This window comes from Salvelinus alpinus, chromosome 10, assembly GCF_045679555.1.
Source record: "Salvelinus alpinus chromosome 10, SLU_Salpinus.1, whole genome shotgun sequence".
Taxonomy (NCBI): Eukaryota; Metazoa; Chordata; class Actinopteri; order Salmoniformes; family Salmonidae; genus Salvelinus; species Salvelinus alpinus.
In genome coordinates, this window is record NC_092095.1 from 14,833,848 (window position 1) to 14,853,765 (window position 19,918).

The 19,918-nt window shown below is 44.1% G+C and overlaps 1 protein-coding gene across 1 annotated transcript in view; it reads left to right on the forward strand.

The window, feature by feature from the left end:
* LOC139531541 (catenin delta-2-like) overlaps positions 1 to 19,918 on the forward strand; it is a 571,014-nt gene that overhangs the window by 270,002 nt on the left and 281,094 nt on the right. Inside the window, exon 11 of the mRNA XM_071328059.1 lies at positions 12,848 to 12,997. Within this exon, the coding sequence (XP_071184160.1) occupies positions 12,848 to 12,997 (150 nt within the window). The remainder of the gene's footprint in view (positions 1 to 12,847; positions 12,998 to 19,918) is intronic.

A 19,918-nucleotide genomic window follows, 5' to 3' on the forward strand; every position in this document is an offset into this window, starting at 1 on the left:
GAGGTCTATATGGTTTAATAAGGTTAGTATCACACCTCATGTAGCCTAGCCCAGAGGTCTATATGGTTTAATAAGGTTAGTATCACACCTCATGTAGCCTAGCCTATAGGTCTATATGGTTTAATAAGGTTAGTATCACACCTCATGTAGCCTAGCCCAGAGGTCTATATGTTTTAATAAGGTTAGTATCACACCTCATGTAGCCTAGCCCAGAGGTCTATATGGTTTAATAAGGTCAGTATCACACCTCATGTAGCCTAGCCCAGAGGTCTATATGGTTTAATAAGGTTAGTATCACACCTCATGTAGCCTAGCCCAGAGGTCTATATGTTTTAATAAGGTTAGTATCACACCTCATGTAGCCTAGCCCAGAGGTCTATATGGTTTAATAAGGTTAGTATCACACCTCATGTAGCCTTGCCCATAGGTCTATATGTTTTAATAAGGTTAGTATCATACCTCATGTAGCCTAGCCCATAGGTCTATATGTTTTAATAAGGTTAGTATCACACCTCATGTAGCCTAGCCCATAGTCCTATATGTTTTAATAAGGTTAGTATCACACCTCATGTAGCCTTGCCCATAGTCCTATATGTTTTAAGAAGGTTAGTATCACACCTCATGTAGCCTAGCCCATAGGTCTATATGTTTTAATAAGGTTAGTATCACACCTCATGTAGCCTTGCCCATAGTCCTATATGTTTTAATAAGGTTAGTATCACACCTCATGTAGCCTAGCCCATAGGTCTATATGTTTTAATAAGGTTAGTATCATACCTCATGTAGCCTAGCCCATAGGTCTATATGTTTTAATAAGGTTAGTATCACACCTCATGTAGCCTAGCCCATAGTCCTATATGTTTTAATAAGGTTAGTATCACACCTCATGTAGCCTAGCCCATAGGTCTATATGTTTTAATAAGGTTAGTATCACACCTCATGTAGCCTTGCCCATAGGTCTATATGTTTTAATAAGGTTAGTATCACACCTCATGTAGCCTAGCCCATAGGTCTATATGTTTTAATAAGGTTAGTATCACACCTCATGTAGCCTTGCCCATAGGTCTATATGTTTTAATAAGGTTAGTATCACACCTCATGTAGCCTAGCCCATAGGTCTATATGTTTTAATAAGGTTAGTATCACACCTCATGTAGCCTAGCCCATAGGTCCTATATGTTTTAATAAGGTTAGTATCACACCTCATGTAGCCTAGCCCATAGGTCCTATATGTTTTAATAAGGTTAGTATCACACCTCATGTAGCCTAGCCCATAGGTCCTATATGGTTTAATAAGGTTAGTATCACACCTCATGTAGCCTAGCCCATAGTCCTATATGTTTTAATAAGGTTAGTATCACACCTCATGTAGCCTAGCCCATAGACCTATATGTTTTAATAAGGTTAGTATCACACCTCATGTAGCCTAGCCCATAGGTCTATATGTTTTAATAAGGTTAGTATCACACCTCATGTAGCCTAGCCCATAGGTCTATATGGTTTAATAAGGTTAGTATCACACCTCATGTAGCCTAGCCCATAGGTCTATATGTTTTAATAAGGTTAGTATCACACCTCATGTAGCCTAGCCCATAGTCCTATATGTTTTAATAAGGTTTGTATCACACCTCATGTAGCCTAGCCCATAGGTCTATATGTTTTAATAAGGTTAGTATCACACCTCATGTAGCCTAGCCCATAGGTCTATATGTTTTAATAAGGTTAGTATCACACCTCATGTAGCCTAGCCCATAGTCCTATATGTTTTAATAAGGTTAGTATCACACCTCATGTAGCCTAGCCCATAGGTCTATATGTTTTAATAAGGTTAGTATCACACCTCATGTAGCCTAGCCCAGAGGTCTATATGGTTTAATAAGGTTAGTATCACACCTCATGTAGCCTTGCCCATAGTCCTATATGTTTTAATAAGGTTAGTATCACACCTCATGTAGCCTAGCCTATAGGTCTATATGGTTTAATAAGGTTAGTATCACAACTAAAGTGGACAAATAACTTATTAAAAATAAGCACATTAATCCGCTTTACAAGGGGTGTTGAGCCTTCATTTTTACATAATTTGCTCATAAGCAGCGCGTGAGTTTCAAGTTTAGGGAAGATCATTTTCACCATATAAAATGCACCTTTATAATAAAAGCATTACATGCATAATCACATTGATGGTCACTTTTAATAATGGTGTTTTCCTGCTAATGGAACATTCACGCTTATAGCCTACTGCCGTGTGCGCATTGCTGCACTTATAATGTCAAGAAATAGCCTAATAGTTTAGCAATATTTTAAGTTAAACGTTCTGATCTGTTGCGTCAAGCTCATTGCATGAAACATTATTTTTTGATGCTGGTGGTTGTATTAATTTGGGATCTATCACATTCTACAACTGTCCCAGACTATGTTTGGAATATTTATTTTTCACACAGAATAGAATAGGTCAACGTTTGTACTATGGGGTACAGTAGATTGACATAGGATAGTGCTTTTGCTGTTCGTTAGGCCTACGCATCTTGTTGACTGACGAAAAGTAAATGTGGACAGTTCTTCCAATATCTTCAATATGCACCTCAGAATGGATAAGGACATGCGCAGTTGGGTCCCCGATGTGTCTGTCTTCACTTGTAGCCTGTGAGAAAGACCCGATCACGTGACAGAGAGTCATGTGAGAGCTTCAGATTGCACAGCAAAAGGCATGGATTTTTTTAGGGTGCATTACGGCCACAATGGGGATGCCACAGTGAAATTCGAGGCATTATCAAGTGCTTGTCACATTGTGAATGAGAGACTATTGGAGTGTGTACAGACTGCGCAAAAAAACAAAGCAGAGCTCATGCCTTTTTTCAAACCATCATTAGAGTCTCATCATGCAGCCTTACAATATATTAAAAATCAACATATAGCCCAACGTTTGTAGAACAACTAAAGTTACCTAAATAATTCGAAATTAAGCAGATAGGAGTACCTATTTCTTTGTTAACCGCTCAACACAGAATAGCTGCATGTGTGCACAAAATATTTTTCCGTTTTATTCAGCTTTATTCAATTGTATTCTTCATACTATGTGACTCAACACTATACACGTCAGCTACTACAGCGACTGAAATGACTGCAACATTTAACAAAGATCTGCAGTTAGTTTCAGAGTGGGTGGCAAGGAATGAGTTAGCTCTAAATATTTCTAAACCTAAAACCATTGTATTTGGAACAAATCATTCACTAAATCCTAAACCTCAACTAAATATTGTAATAAATAATTTGGAAATTGAGCAAATTGATATGACTAAACTGCTTGGAATAACCCTGGACTGTAAACTATCATGGTGAAAACATGTTGATGCAACAGTAGCTAAGATTGGAGAAGTCTGTCTATAATAAAGCGCTGCTCTGCCTTCTTAACAACACTATCAACAAGGCAGGTCCTACAGGCCCTAGTTTTGTCAGACCTGGACTACTGTTCAGTCGTGTGGTCAGGTGCAACAGAAAAGGACTTAGGAAAATTGCATTTGGCTCAAAACAGGGAAGCATAGCTGGCCTCTGGATGTACAGAGAGAGCTAACATTAATAGTATGCATGTCAATCTCTCCTGGCTCAAAGTGGAGGAGAGATTGACTTCATCACTACTTGTATTTATGAGAGGTATTGACATGTTGAATGCATCAGGCTGTCTGTCTGAACTACTGGCACACAGCTCGGATACCCATGCATACTCCACAAGACATGCCATAAGAGGTCTCTTTACAGTCTCCAAGTCCAGAACAGACGATGGGAGGCACACAGTACTACATAGAGCCATGACTACATGGAACTCTATTCCACATCAAGTAACTGTGATGCAAGCAGTAAAATTAGATTTTAAAACAGACAAAAAAAGACCTTATGGAACAACGGGGAATGTGAAGCAACACAAACATAGGCACAGACACATGCATACACACACACACACGATAACATATGATATGTAGGAGGGTGAGGAAAGAGTGAGGGATACTGAATATGATATGTTGGAGGGTGAGGGAAGAGTGAGGGATACTGAATATGATATGTATGAGGGTGAGGGAAGAGTGAGGGATACAGACTATGATATGTAGGAGGGTGAGGGATGAGTGAGGGATACTGAATATGATATGTTGGAGGGTGAGGGAAGAGTGAGATATACTGAATATGATATATAGGAGGGTGAGGGAAGAGTGAGGGATACTGCATATGATATGTTGGAGGGTGAGGGAAGAGTGAGGGATACTGAATATGATATGTTGAAGAGTGAGGGATACTGAATATGATATGTTGGAGGGTGGGAGAGAATGCATAGGGTATATGTTGGGCGGGAATGAATGAGAACGTAAGTCGATGGATGGGTGTAAGTATGTCCAAGAGGTGGGGAGGGTGGAAAATGATGGGAGGTTGGGACAAGCTTGGCTTGGGAGGATAAGGGTGGGCAAGGCTGGGAGGTTGGAACAAGCTTAGCTTGGTATTATAAGGGTGGGCAAGGCTGGGAGGTTGGAACAAGCTTAGCTTGGGAGGATAAGGGTGGGCAAGGCTGGGAGGTTGGAACAAGCTTAGCTTGGTATTATAAGGGTGGGCAAGGCTGGGAGGTTGGAACAAGCTTAGCTTGGGAGGATAAGGGTGGGCAAGGCTGGGAGGTTGGAACAAGCTTAGCTTGGTATTATAAGGGTGGGCAAGCCTGGGAGGTTGGGATAAGCTTGGCTTGGGAGGATACGGGTGGGCAAGGCTGGGAGGTTGGAACAAGCTTAGTTTAGGTGTACATGGATGGGAGGTTGGGACAAGCTTGGCTTGGGTGTGGTAGTGGGGGGTGGCAAATTGAGAGGGGGAGGTTGGGGTGGGGTTGGGTTTGGCTTAGGAAAGAGAGAAGAAAGGATTTAACTATAAGACAATGTAATTTAATACATTTTTGTTACTTGCAAAACGTTACTGTAAAATTAGTTCTGGACAGATTAGGAGATGATGTCGATCATTATTATTCCTTGTTATTTTAACTAAGATCCAATGGTGGTTATTGGTGAGAGTGGAGAGGGGTTTTATCCGTGGGATTGGGATGGGCATCAGACACTCCTGAGGTGTGTGTGAGGGGCCTCCACTCATCTCATGTCAGTCTCGCGGTGGACCCACCCTTCCCAAGTAGACCCGCTATATTTTAATTTAATTTACAATGCAATACAAACTGACCACAGGATTTCAGTGGCAGTCTTTCTCCAATGTAATGAACAATGATAATCCACAGACGTTTGCTACATTAGGAGAGGAGCTAGAGCTTAAAAGGCCTAAAAAGGCACAGCGCTTCAAAGAACACTTTACTTTATGTTTTTTTGTCTGTTTTCTGTTAAATGTCTGCTCAGCTCACATGCTCTTTATATGTAATGTATACAATAACTGTAATGTCTGCTAAAATGTTTTTATCAGGTTCTTCAATGACAGACGGAACAGATAAGGTCAACTGTTTATTTTTGACAAGTAAAGACCAACAAAATCCAATTTATCACATGGAATGTGAACGGTTCTCGAACACTTAAAGAGATTGTCAGCAGATGTGGTTTTCTTACAAGAGTTACATTTAAAAAAAAGGAGAAATTGAATATTTAAAGAGGAGCTGAGTTAGAGAGGCCTATGCTGCCACCTACAGTAGTAACAGCAGAGGTGTAGGCATCCTGATAAATAAGAATACACCCTTTTCCCTTATATCCCAGCACACATACCAAGAAGGCAGTTTTCTCATGCTGAATTGTACCTTACAAGGTGAAAAATACACATTGATTTTATTGTATATGCCACCAAATTACTTATTATTTAAATATTGAAATAGCATGGACGACCGAGAAAAACTAAGTGGTATAATTTAAGGTCATGTGGCAAGTAATAATGCAGCCACTAGAGATGGGGTGACTAGGGATGGGGGTGTGGCACTATGGATGGGGGTGTGGCAGTAGGGATGGGGGTGTGGCACTAGAGATGGGGGTGTCTAGGGACGGGGGTTTGGCACTATGAATTGGGGTGTGGCACTAGGGATGGGGGTGTGACACTAGGGATGGGGGTGTGGCACTAGAGATGGGGGTGTCTAGGGACGGGGGTTTGGCACTATGAATTGGGGTGTGGCACTAGGGATGGGGGTGTGCCACTAGCACTAGAGATGGGGTGACTATGGATGGGGGTGTGGCACTATGGATGGGGGTGTGTCAGTAGGGATGGGGGTGTGGCACTAGAGATGGGGGTGTCTAGGGACGGGGGTTTGGCACTATGAATTGGGGTGTGGCACTAGGGATGGGGGTGTGACACTAGGGATGGGGGTGTGACCCCAATAACAGACCCATCGTTCTACACTAAGGTGCCACGCTGTGGTTTTATGATTATATTTATAGTACCTTATTATAATACCATCCATGTTTCCTATGTGTGTGTTTGTTGAATGTCGTCTCTGAAGGTTCAGTGCTTCTGAATACTGCATTTATACACCTGAGTCGTGACGCTTCAAGGGGCTCGTTGTAGAGAACAGAACACAGGCCAAGGTTGTGCTGTTTGCAGAGAGTTCTGTTGACATGAATGTAGACACATTCTATGAGATGGCCTTAGCTGTTGTCAGGTCATTTTCAATTCCATCAGTTCCAGAGATTAGACTAAATTCCATTGTCAGAATTGTGAAGCGCTATTATTCTTAGCATATAATTGATTTCTTCTTTTGAAACAAGATGGGAGCTGACAGTGGACACACACTCCTAGCTATAGCATGACCGCGCTACTGAATGTTTGGGTTGTGTTGCGCCAGCTACTCGTTTGATCATAATATAGTCTTGATTCAGAAGTTTGATAGTCATTGACATTGAGCAGAAACATCAAAGTAAGAACTTGAATGCCTTTGTTTATAGAATGAGGTAAATCCCCAGGAGCAGCGGGCTAAATATATACTTAGTGGTGCCGCGCTGTGGTTTTAGCATCATATTTATACAGTTCCTTATTATAATACCTTACATGTTTCCTTTTTAGCACACAGACAGGAAGTTAAGAGCAGAACACAGGCAGCAGTGGACTTTTTTGCATATTCCTTTTCTTTTCTCCTCCTTGTGTTTTCTGACTGTATATAGTATCATGGGAGGCCAGTTCCCTCTCTCCCTCTCTCCATCCGTCCCTCTCTCCATCCATCCATCCATCCCTCCTTCCATCTCCCCTTATTTCTCACCATCCCTCCATCCTAACTTCAGTTGTACACTTTGATTTGGGGAGCCTCAGCAGTGACTCAGTAAGTGTCCATGAGACATCAAAGAAGGGAGGGAAGAGAGGAGGAGAAGAGAGTTGAATGACAAGAATGAAACAGGCAACGAAGGAGTGTGTCCATTACTCTAATTAGTGCTCTCCTTTTCTCTATTCCCTTCATCCTCTCTCCTCTTTTCTGTCCATATTCAAACACTTATTTTTTTAAATAACCATCAGTGGAGTGTCAAAGGGAGGCAGGTTCCTTCAGTTTATAATAATTATCTAGTCTTAGTTCTCTCTCTCTCGCACGCACACGCGCGCACACACACACACACACACACACACACACACACACACACACACACACACACACACACACACACACACACACACACACACACACACACACACACACACACACACACACACACACACACACACACACACACACACACACACACACACACACACACACACACACACACACACACACACACACACACACACACACACACACACAACCCCCTCTCTTCCTGTCTCTCTCTCTATATCTCTCTCTCTCACCCCCCCCTCCCCTCTCCATCTTCACTCCTCCTGTCCTCCTAGGCAGGCCCTGCCATACATTTGTAAAGCAGTGTAATTAACAAGCGTTCAGTAAGGAAAGGTCATAGGTGTCTGTGTTTCGGGACTCCTGCCAAGACGAAGGGGAAACACACACAATGTGGAAAAGGTCGTTTTACATCCTACTATTTTATTGCTGCCGTTAGACAATGTGCTCTATAGATATTACAGTACATTACACCATCTCTGTTCTCCCTACACAGTAGCATGGTAAAGGACCCTCTCTATCACTGGGGATCAGCACAATATACACTATATCGCTGTCAAGAACAGTATCTGCTGTTGTAGCACCACTGACTCTCTCATCCTCACTCTCTCCTCCTCACTCTCTCCTCGTCCCTCTCTCCTCCTCACTCTCTCCTCTCACTCTCTCCTCCTTCCCCTTCTCTCTCCTCCTCACTCTCTCCTCGTCCCTCTCTCCTCCTCCCTCTCTCCTCCTTCCCCTTCTCTCTCCTCCTCACTCTCTCCTCCTTCCCCTTCTCTCTCCTCCTTCCCCTCCTCTCTCCTCATCCCTCTCTCCTCCTTCCCCTTCTCTCTCCTCCTTCCCCTTCTCTCTCCTCCTCCCTCTCTCCTCTTCACTCTCTCCTCCTTCCCCTCCTCTCTCCTCGTCCCTCTCTCCTCGTCCCTCTCTCCTCCTCACTCTCTCCTCCTTCTCTCTCCTCCTCACTCTCTCCTCGTCCCTCTCTCCTCCTCCCTCTCTCCTCCTTCCCCTTCTCTCTCCTCCTCACTCTCTCCTCCTTCCCCTTTTCTCTCCTCCTTCCCCTTCTCTCTCCTCCTCACTCTCTCCTCCTCACTCTCTCCTCCTTCCCCTTCTCTCTCCTCATCCCTCTCTCCTCTTCACTCTCTCCTCCTTCCCCTTCTCTCTCCTCATCCCTCTCTCCTCTTCACTCTCTCCTCCTTCCCCTTCTCTCTCCTCATCCCTCTCTCCTCCTCACTCTCTCCTCCTTCCCCTCCTCTCTCCTCGTCCCTCTCTCCTCCTTCCCCTCCTCTCTCCTCCCCTTCTCTCTCCTCATCCCTCTCTCCTCCTCACTCTCTCCTCCTTCCCCTCCTCTCTCCTCGTCCCTCTCTCCTCGTCCCTCTCTCCTCCTCCTCACTCTCTCCTCCTTCCCCTTCTCTCTCCTCATCCCTCTCTCCTCTTCCCTCCCCTCTCCTCCTCTAATGCGTTCCCTCTTCATCCGTTGATGACATTTCCTCCCGATCCCCCAGTGTAGACACACAAACACTTGTCCTCTCTAATGGTGCTGGACAGATTCAGGCCTCTCACTGTCCGGGGTTTAACCTCATTGGGAAAATGAGCCAAGTGTGTGGTGTGTATGTGTGCTCATGTGTATGGGGAGTTTTCCAATGATATCCCATTGTACCCTGGGGGTATAGTAGACTGGAGAAGACAGGACTAGAGGTTCTGGGCGGTGGTATAGTAGACAGGAGAAGACAGGACTAGAGGTTCTGGGCGGTGGTATAGTAGACGGGAGAAGACAGGACTAGAGGAACTGGGGTAGTAGACTGGAGAAGACAGGACTAGAGGAACTGGGGTAGTAGACTAGAGAAGACAGGACTAGAGGAACTGGGGTAGTAGACTGGAGAAGACAGGACTAGAGGAACTGGGGTAGTAGACTGGAGAAGACAGGACTAGAGGAACTGGGGTAGTAGACTGGAGAAGACATGACTAGAAGTGCTGGGGGAGTAGAGGCTAGTGAGAGGCTATGGGAGTAGAGAATAACAAAGACTATTAGAGGCTAGTAGAAGCTAGAGTCTAGTAGAGGCTGGTAATGTTTAGAGGCTATGGGGGTAGAGGCTAGTAGAAGCAAGAGGATGTGGGAGTAGCGGTGAGTAGAGACTATTATAGGCTAGTAGAGACTATTATAGGCTAGTACAGACTATTATAGGCTAGTAGACACTATTATAGGCTAGTAGAGACTAATATAGGCTAGTAGAGCCTATTAGAGAATATTAGAGGCTAGTAGAAGCCCTTAGAGGCTAGTAGAATATATTAGACGCTAATATACTGTGGGCTAGTAGAGAATAGTAGAGGATATTAGAGGATAGTGAAGGCTAATATACTGTAAGCTTTTAGAGGCTATTAGAGGCTATTAGAGGCAAGAAGAGGATAGTAGAGGCTAATTGAGGCTAGTAGATACTAATTTAGGCTAGTAGCGACTAATATAGGCCAGTAGAGCATATTATATATATTAGAGGCTAGTAGAAGCTATTAGAGGCTAGTAGAATATATTAGAGGCTAATATACTGTGGGATAGTAGAGGCTATTAGAGGCTAGTAGAGTCTAATATAGTCTAGTAGAGACTAATATAGGCTAGTAGGGACTAATATAGGCTAGTAGAGGGTATGAAAGGCTAGTAGAGGCTAGTAGAAGCTAGTAGAGGATATTAGAGGCTATACGAGACTAGTAGAGGCTAGTAGAGGATATTAGAGACTAGTGGAGGCTACAATACTGTAGGGTATTAGAGGCTATTAGAAACTACTAGAGGCTTGAAGAGGCTAGTAGAGGCTAATATAGGCTAGTAGAGACTAATACACTGTAGACTAGTAGAGGCTAGTAGATACTAATATAGACTAGTAGAGCCTAATATAGGCTAGTGGAGACTAATATAGGCCAGTAAAGACTAATATAGGCTAGTAGAGACTAATATACTGTAGACTAGTAGAGGCTACATAGAGGCTGGTAGAGACTCGTAGAGACTAATTCAGGCTAATATAGACTAATATACTGTAGGCTAGTTGAGAATATTAGAAGCTCGTAGAGGCTGGTAGAGGCCATTAGAGGCTATTAAAGACTAGTATCGGCTAGTAGAGACTAATATAAGCTAGTAGGGACTAATATTGGGGAGTAGAGTCTAATTTAAGCTAGTAGAGAATTATATCGATGACTAGAGACTAATATACTGTAGGCTAGAAGAGCCTATTAGAGAATATTAGAGGCTAGTAGATCCAAATATACTGAAGGCTTGTAGAGGCTATTAGATATTAGTAGAGTCTATTAGAAGCTAGTAGAGGCTAATATACTGAATGTAATTAGAGGCTAGTAGAGGCTAGTAGAGAATATTAGAGGCTAGTAGAGCCTATTAGAGTCTAGTACAGCCTAATATAGGCTGTACTCTGGCTGAGGCGCACAGTAGGCCTGGTGCGTGGTACCGGCACTGGTGGTACCGGGCTGAGGGCACGCACCTCAGGGCGAGTGCGGGGAGAAGGAACAGTGCGTACAGGGCTCTGGAGACGCACAGGAGGCTTGGTGCGTGGTGCCGGAACTGGAGGCACTGGGCTGGAGACACACACCACAGGGAGAGTGCGTGGAGGAGGAACAGGGCTCTGGAGACGCACTGGAAGCCTGGTGCGTGGTGTAGGCACTGGTGGTACTGGGCTGGGGCGGGAAGGTGGCGCCGGATATACCGGACCGTGCAGGCGTACTGGCTCCCTTGAGCACCGAGCCTGCCCAACCTTATCTGGTTGAATGCTCCCCGTAGCCCGTCCAGTGCGGGGAGGTGGAATATCCCGCACTGGGCTGTGTTGGCGAACCGGGGACACCATGCATAAGGCTGGTGCCATGTACACCGGCCCGAGGAGACGTACTGGAGGCCAGATATGTTGAGCCGGCTTCATGGCACTTGGCTCAATGCTCAATCTAGCCCGGCCAGTGCGGGGAAGTGGAATAACCCGCACCGGGCTATGCACACGTACCGGAAACACCGTGCGCTCTTCCGCATAACACGGTGTCTGCCCGTACTCCCGCTCTCCACGGTAAGCATGGGAAGTGGGTGCAGGTTTCCTACCTGCCTTCGCCACACTACCCTTTAGCCCCCTCCCAAGAAATTTTTGGGATTTCTTCTCGGGTTTCCGTGCTAGCCGCGTACCTTCATAACGCCGGTTCCTCTCTTCGGTTGCCTCCAGCTGTTCCCATGGGAGGCGATCCTTTCCAACCTTAGCCCAGGGTCCTTTACCGTTCATAATTTCCTCCCATGTCCAGGAGTCCTGTGTAGTGGGCCGCTGCTGCTGCCCGTAGCCACGCTGCTTGGTCCGAGTTAGGTGGGTGGTTCTGTAACGTTTTTCTTCCTGGGATGAAGGAGAGGACCAACACGCAGCGCGGCTAGTGTTGTTCAACATGATTTAATAAAGAATATATGAGAACACTACAATCAACAAAACAAGAAAATGTGAAAACCGAAAGCAGTCCTATCTGGTGCAGAACACAAAGACAGAAGACAACCACCCACAATCCCCAACACAAAACAAGCCACCTATATATGATTCTCAATCAGGGACAACGATTGACAGCTGCCTCTGATTGAGAACCATATCAGGCTGAACACAGAAACAGACAAACTAGACACACAACATAGAATGCCCACCCAGCTCACGTCCTGACCAACACTAAAACAAGCACAACACATAAAAACTCTGGTCAGGACGTTACAGTATGTTTGTTTATTCCATGTGTAACTCTGTGTTGTTGTATGTGTCGACCTGCTTTGCTTTAGTTGTAAATGACAACTTGTTCTCAACTAGCCTACCTGGTGAAATAAATAAAATAAAAATATCGGTGAGTAGAGCCTAATTTAGGCTAGTAGAGACTAAGTTACTGTAGGCTAGTAGAGGCTAGTAGAGGCTATTAGAGGCTAATAGAAGCTAGATGCTATGGGAGTAGAGGCTGGAAAAGACTTTGAGGACAGAAACAGACACTGAAATGATAATGAATAGAAGGAGAGAAGATCTCTTTCTGGAAGTGGTGTAGTTTCAATTACATTTGGCTGGAGAAAACCAAGTCAACACTCAGGACTGATATCTCTCTCTCTCTCTCTCTCTCTCTCTCTCTCTCTCTCTCTCTCTCTCTCTCTCTCTCTCTCTCTCTCTCTCTCTCTCTCTCTCTGTCTCTCTCTGTCTCTCTCTGTCTCTCTCTGTCTCTTTCTCTCTCTCTCTGTCACTCTGTCTCTCCCTCTCTCCCTCTCTCCTTCTCTCCCTCTCTCCCTCTCTCCCTCTCTCCCTCCCCATCCCTCTCCAGGTTGCAGGGGTTCATACAGTAGTCAGCATAGCCACTGTGGTCCAGACCTGCGTCCCCTAGGATCCTCTGACCACCAAATAGAGCCACCCTACGAGGACAGAGTCAACCTCTATCACAAAGGACCTATGAGGGGACTGGGTAACAATACTGGTAAGACTATGGATATATGCACAAATGCACACACACACGCACAGACATGCACGTGCACACAAACACACGCACACACAGATGCACACACATCTGTATTCAGTACACAAACTTACAGAAATGATAAAAATTACAGAAACAGACAGGCACATACTCTCTGTTGTTATCATCTGTGCATAGTCACTTTAATAACTCTACCTACATGTACATATTACCTCAGCTAACCGGTGCCCCCGCTCATTGACTCTGTATCGGTAACCCCTGGAATTTAGTCTTGCTATTGTTATTTTACTGCTGCTATTTAATTACTTGTTACTTTTATCTCTTATTCTTATCTGTATTTTTTTTAAACTGCTTTGTTGGTTCGGGGCTCGTGAGGAAGCATTTCACTGTGAGGTCTACACCTGTTGTATTCGGCGCATGTGACTAATAACATTTGATTTGATTTGACATATAAACAGCCAGACACATAAATACACATGTATAATTCATACATTTATTTTTCTTTATTTTCTCTTTCTTCTTCTTTTTTTGTGTAGTTGTATTGTTCTTTAGTTGTAGTGTTCCTAGTTTTTTTTCCTGTGTTGCTGTTCCTGTTCATTAGTGTCCGTTAGTATTCTGTATTTTGTCAAGTTTTGTGTGGACTCCAGAAAGCGTACATGGTTCTACAGTAGATAGCAGCCGTTTTACGGGCTCCTCACATATTCTGCTGTTTTGTGTGTTTTTTACCCTGATCTTAACTTTTATGTACATAATGTCTCCGCCATCATTTCCTATGACCGAAAACAGCTTCTGGACATCAGAAAAAGCGATCACTAACCTCACTTTTGGACAAAAATGTCTACTTCAACATGTCGGCATCTCTGGACATTCTTCTTACTCCGGACCAGGCACTATTCCCTGGGACTGGAAAGAAAAAGCAGGGGTGAAAGAGAGGCAGGGGAAGCGGCACCCTGATGAGACTACGTCGGCAAGCAAATAGACCGCCATTGCATTCTGTTCTATTGGCAAACGTGCATTTACTGGAGAACAAACCGTATATGCTCTGTTCGAGACTATCCTATCAACGGAACCTTAAAAACTGTAATATCCTGTGTTTTCTCTGAGTCGTGGCTGAACGAGGCCATGGATATATACGTCTCGCTAGTTTTTCTATGCATTGTCAAGACCGGATAGCAGACTTGGGTAGACGAAGGGAGGAGGGGTGTGTCTCTTTGGTAACAACAGCTGGTGCACAATCTCTAAAGTTAAGGAAGGCTCAAGTTTTTGCTCGCCTGAGTTGGAATACCCCATAATATTTTACAGACCATTTACCAAGAAAGTTTTCATCTGTATTTTTCATAGCTGTTTATTCTCCACCATAACCGACGCTGGCACTAAGACCGCACTCCAATAGCTGTATAGTGCGATAACAAAAAAAGAAAATGCACATTCATAGGTGGTGTTTGTCGTAGCCTGTGATTTTAATGCAGGGTAACTGAAATCTGTTTCATGTCATTTTTACCAGCATGTCACCTGTGCAACTAGAGGCGACAAAACTCTAGATAACGTTTACTACTACGCCTGCTCTGACGCGCGACGGATGTGGCAGGGTTTGAAAACTATCACGGATTACAAAGGGAAACAGCATTCAGAAGCACAGCGCCTACTAGACCTAAATGCCTTCAATGCTCGCTTCAAGGCAAGCAACACTGAACCATGCATGAGAGCACCAGCTGTTCCGGACGACTGTGGCTTTTGTGAGTAAGACCTTTGAACAAGTTAACAGTAGGACCCGTACTCAGATCATGCAGTGTCTTCACTGACATTTTCAACCTATCCCTGACCCGGTCTGTAATACCAACTTGTTTCAAGTGGACCACCATAGTCCCCGTGCCCAAGAATGCCAAGGTAACCTGCCTAAATGACCAGCGTCCCGTAGCATTCACATCTATACCCATGAAATACTTTGAAAGGATGGTCATGGCTCACATCAACATCATCATCCCAGACACCCTGGACCCACTCCAATCCGCATACTACCCCAACAGATCCACAGATGATGCAATCTCTATTGCACTCCACACTGCCCTCAACCACTTACACTAAAGGAATGCTGTTTGTTGACTACAGCTCAGCATTCCCCTCCAAGCTCATCACCAAGCTAAGGACCCTGGGACTGCAACTAGATCCTGGACTTACTGACGGGATGCCCCCAGGCGGCGAGGGTAGGCAGCAACACTTCTGCCACGTTGACCATCAACAAGGGGTCCCCTCAGGGGTGTGTGATTAGTACTCCTGTACTCCCTGTTCACCCACGACTGCGTGGCTGCGCGCGACTCCAAAACTATCATTTAGTTTGTTAACAACACGATGGTGGTAGTATGATGAGGCAGCCTACAGGGAGGAGGTCAGAGACCTGGCAGTGTGGTGCCAGGACATAAACCTCTCGCGCAACGTCAGCAAGACAAAGGAGCTGATCGTGGACTACAGGAAAAGGAGGGGAGTGCACGCCCCCATGCACATTGATGGGGCTGTAGTGGAGGTTCAAGTTCCTCTGTGTCCACATCACTAAGAAATTAACATGGTCCACACACACCCACACAGTTTTGAAAAGGGCACAGCAGTGCCTCATCCCCCTCAGGAGCCTGAAAATATTTGACATGGGCCCTCAGATCTTTAAAAAGTTATACAGCAGCACCATTGAGAGCATCTTGACTGGCTGCATCACCGCTTGGTATGTCAACGGCAAGGCCACCCAAGACATAAACTGTTTGCTCTGTTACAGCACGGCAAGCGATACCAACAAGATCCTGAACAGCTTCTACCCCCCAAGCCATAAGACTGCTAAACAAGGCTGATAAATAGCTAATCAAATGGCTACCCACACACACACACACACACACACACACACACACACACACACACACACACACACACACACACACACACACACACACACACACACACACACACACACACACACACACACACACACACACTAACACACACACACACTTTCACACTCACCACATAAGCTGCTGCTACAGCTCAGTCTATTATCTATCCTGTTGCCTAGTCACTTTACCCTATACAGTATGTACACAGCGAATGGGGATGCGACATATATGAAGAGATAGATATGTAAAGAGAGGTTTTCCCTCCAACACTAACCTCCAGTCTTCTTCAATAGAGGCTCATTGGTCTTATCTAGATATGGGTTTAGGTACGGTGTCGAAATCCGATTACACATCATTATACATGTCGTGTTATACTGTCACGCTAGGCTATATCTTCTCATTGTCATTAACCAGCCAGGAATCTATCATTAGTCCTTGGGTCAAAGATAATGATTACGGTAAATAAACTACTATAGATGAATAATTGTTTGGTTATGGTACTTGAAAGTAAAATACATTTGTTTATTATTTGCTTATTAGGATCCCCATTAGCTTTTGCAGAAGCAGCATCTACTCGCCATGGGGTCCACAGTCAGACATTGGCTGCAGCCATTGAGCATGTCTTTGGAGTAAATACTCTATATACACTATGCCCGGGTGTATCCAAGCTTGTTTATTGGGCAATATGGAAAACGATTTGTTTTCTCTCTGAGAAATGCATTAATACACATTTGAGGGTTTGCTACCGTGCAAACAAAATGATAAAAGACACCATTTACTGTTATTGCATGAGTTAGATCGATGAGTCCGTTTTATATTGTAAAACACCCAATGAGATGAATTAGCATTTTCTTTCCAACAAAGAGTAGGAAATCTCTTAGTGAGCATTAAGTGATTGAGAAGATAGAATTACCACTGCAGGGCCTAATAGGGATACATAATGAATACATGATGCCTCATTCACACACACACACACTCACACATATACACACACACACACACATATATTACATGTGCAAGACACACGCACGCACACACACACACACACACACACACACATATACACACACACACACACATATATTACATGTGCAAGACACACGCACGCACACACGCACGCACGCACGCACGCATGCACGCACACACACACACACACACATTACATGTGCAAGACACACGCACACACACGCACGCATGCACGCACGCACACACGCATGCACACACACACACACATATTACATGTGCAAGACACACGCACGCACGCACGCACGCACGCACACACACACACACACACACACACACACACACACACACACACACACACACACACACACACACACACACATATATTACATGTGCAAGACACACACGCACACGCACACACACGCACGCATGCACACACACATGCACACACACACACACATATTACATGTGCAAGACACACGCACGAACGCACGCACGCCCACACACACACACACACTCCCTAAGATTCCAAATGTGTAAGTGATGCCTGGTCATAAGGACTAGATAAAGATAGTGCTGACGTTGGGAACAGTATAGTCATTCATTATGTTATAGTTCTACATTATAGTGTCATTACCCTGCTCTGTATTCCGGTAATTAATGCTAGAAGTCATTTTTGGTCTCTATAACACTGCATTGAGTTCACTCTAAAGCCTGCAATGTATAGTTTATTGTTGGTTCTGGTGTAATCACAGGAGGCTGCTGAGGGGAGGAAGGTGCAAAATAATGGCCACAGAGTAGTGCAGGTCAGTGTGGCCTATTTCAAGCTTTTACTGTTATAATAACCAGTGGTGTAAAGCACTTAAGTAAAAATACTTTAAAGTACTACTTAAGTAGTTTTTTTGGGGTATCTGTACTTTACTTTACTATTCATATTTTTGGCTACTTTTACTTCACTACATTCCTAAAGAAAATAAAGTACTTTTTTCTCCATGTATTTTCCCTGACACCCAAAAGTACTCGTTACATTTTGAATGCTAAGCAGGACAGGACATTTGCTTAATTCACACAATTATAAAGAGAACTTCCCTAATGCTTCTGATGTGGCAGACTCACTAAACACATGCTTTGTTTATAAATTATGTTTGAGTGTTGGAACATGCCCCTGGCTATCCATACATTAAAAACATTAGAAAATGGTGCCGTCTGGTTTGCTTTATATAAGGAATTTGAAATGTATACTTTTACTTTTGTTACTTAAATATATTTTAGCAATTACATATACTTTTGATACTTAAGTATATTTAAAACCAACTACTTTTAGACTTCTACTCAAGTAGTATTTTACTGTGTGACTTTCACTTTTAGTTGAGTCATTTTCCTTTAAGGTACCTTATCTTTTACTGAAGTATGACAATTGGGTACTTTTCACATCCGTACAAACACACATCCACATGCCATCCACACATGACACTCCAGCTAAACTCTACTGCAACAGTGGAGTGAGAGGTTAGAGCTTAGTTGGCTTTCTAGAAACCTTGTGTGAATACAGTTTATTCATTCATATGAGTGGTGAGTTAATGGAAAGAACACTGTTTTCATCTGTCCCTCGTTTCCATCACTCTCTCCTTCTTTAGCCATCACGTTTCAGTAGTATCTCAGGAAATGAAGAAATCATCCTTGACAGTAAAGTCTGAATGGCAGGCTTGGTGTGATACTGCAGAGTTACCATGAGTAATGTATTCCTCTACAGGAGCTATTCTGTCACTTTGTCTATATGCTGCTCAGGGGAATTCAGTCTGACAAGCAGCCTCAGCTTCAATCTAACACTAGTATTAACTCTTAATTAATCTGGCAGCACTTGGCTCTGCTATATGCCTCCATTGCTACCAGAAACTCTAACTTAATCAGGTGAATTAGTGTGTGTGTGTGTGTGTGTGCGTGCGTGCGTGCGTGCGTGCGTGCGTGCGTGCGTGCACCAAGGAGACCAGAGTGGATTCTCTGTATAATTTATTCTAGAAAACAAAAAAGGATTATCTTTGTGCTGGAGGGAGAGCTGTCAGAGACTGACTGAACAGCATGGAGCCTGTCACAGACACACACACGCATACACACACACGCACGCATACACATGCACACACACGCGCATTCATACACATACATACGCACACACGCATGCACGAACACACACACACACACGTCCCTTATTCAAACATTGTCTCTTTGGAGAGCTGCCGACACAGCTTACGCTGATTCGCCATCCCCGTCCACAACACCCTAGCAAAACCAAAGCCTACTTGAAGGTAACGGAGCTCATTGTTGCCCCTTGTGGCCAGTTTCCATGTACTATCCCGACTTGTGGCCAGTTTCCATGTACTCTCCCGACTTGTTGCCAGTTTCCATGTACTCTCCCGACTTGTTGCCAGTTTCCATGTACTCTCCCGACTTGTGGCCAGTTTCCATGTACTCTCCCGACTTGTGGCCAGTTTCCATGTACTCTCCCGACTTGTGGCCAGTTACCATGTACTCTCCCGACTTGTGGCCAGTTTCCATGTACTCTCCCGACTTGTGGCCAGTTTCCATGTACTCTCCCGACTTGTGGCCAGTTTCCATGTACTCTCCCGACTTGTGGCCAGTTTCCATGTACTCTCCCGACTTGTGGCCAGTTTCCTATTGTATGTTGCCCAGTGACACTAACTCTCAATTTAATACATTTGAAATGGAGGATGTAACACAATAAAATGTTGGGAAAAATCAAGGGGTGTGAATACTTTCTTAAGGCACTGTGTACAGTGATATCATTAAGTATCTTCCTTAAGAGGTTTTTAGTTTTGTCTAGAAAACGCAACAGCTTCTTCGTAAGGATAAGTATATTAGCTGGTTAGAAACATGTCAGTGTTTGTTTTTGAAAGGTTGTCGCTGAGGTTTAAGAAAGCATTAATTACTTTTTGAATGTTAATGTTAACTAAATTTGTCTCTAGTGAAAACATCACATTTTTCTCTTGAATGTTGAGTTTTAGCTCAAATTTCACCTGCCCACAGAAACACACACACAGACACACACAGATTATGCACACACAAA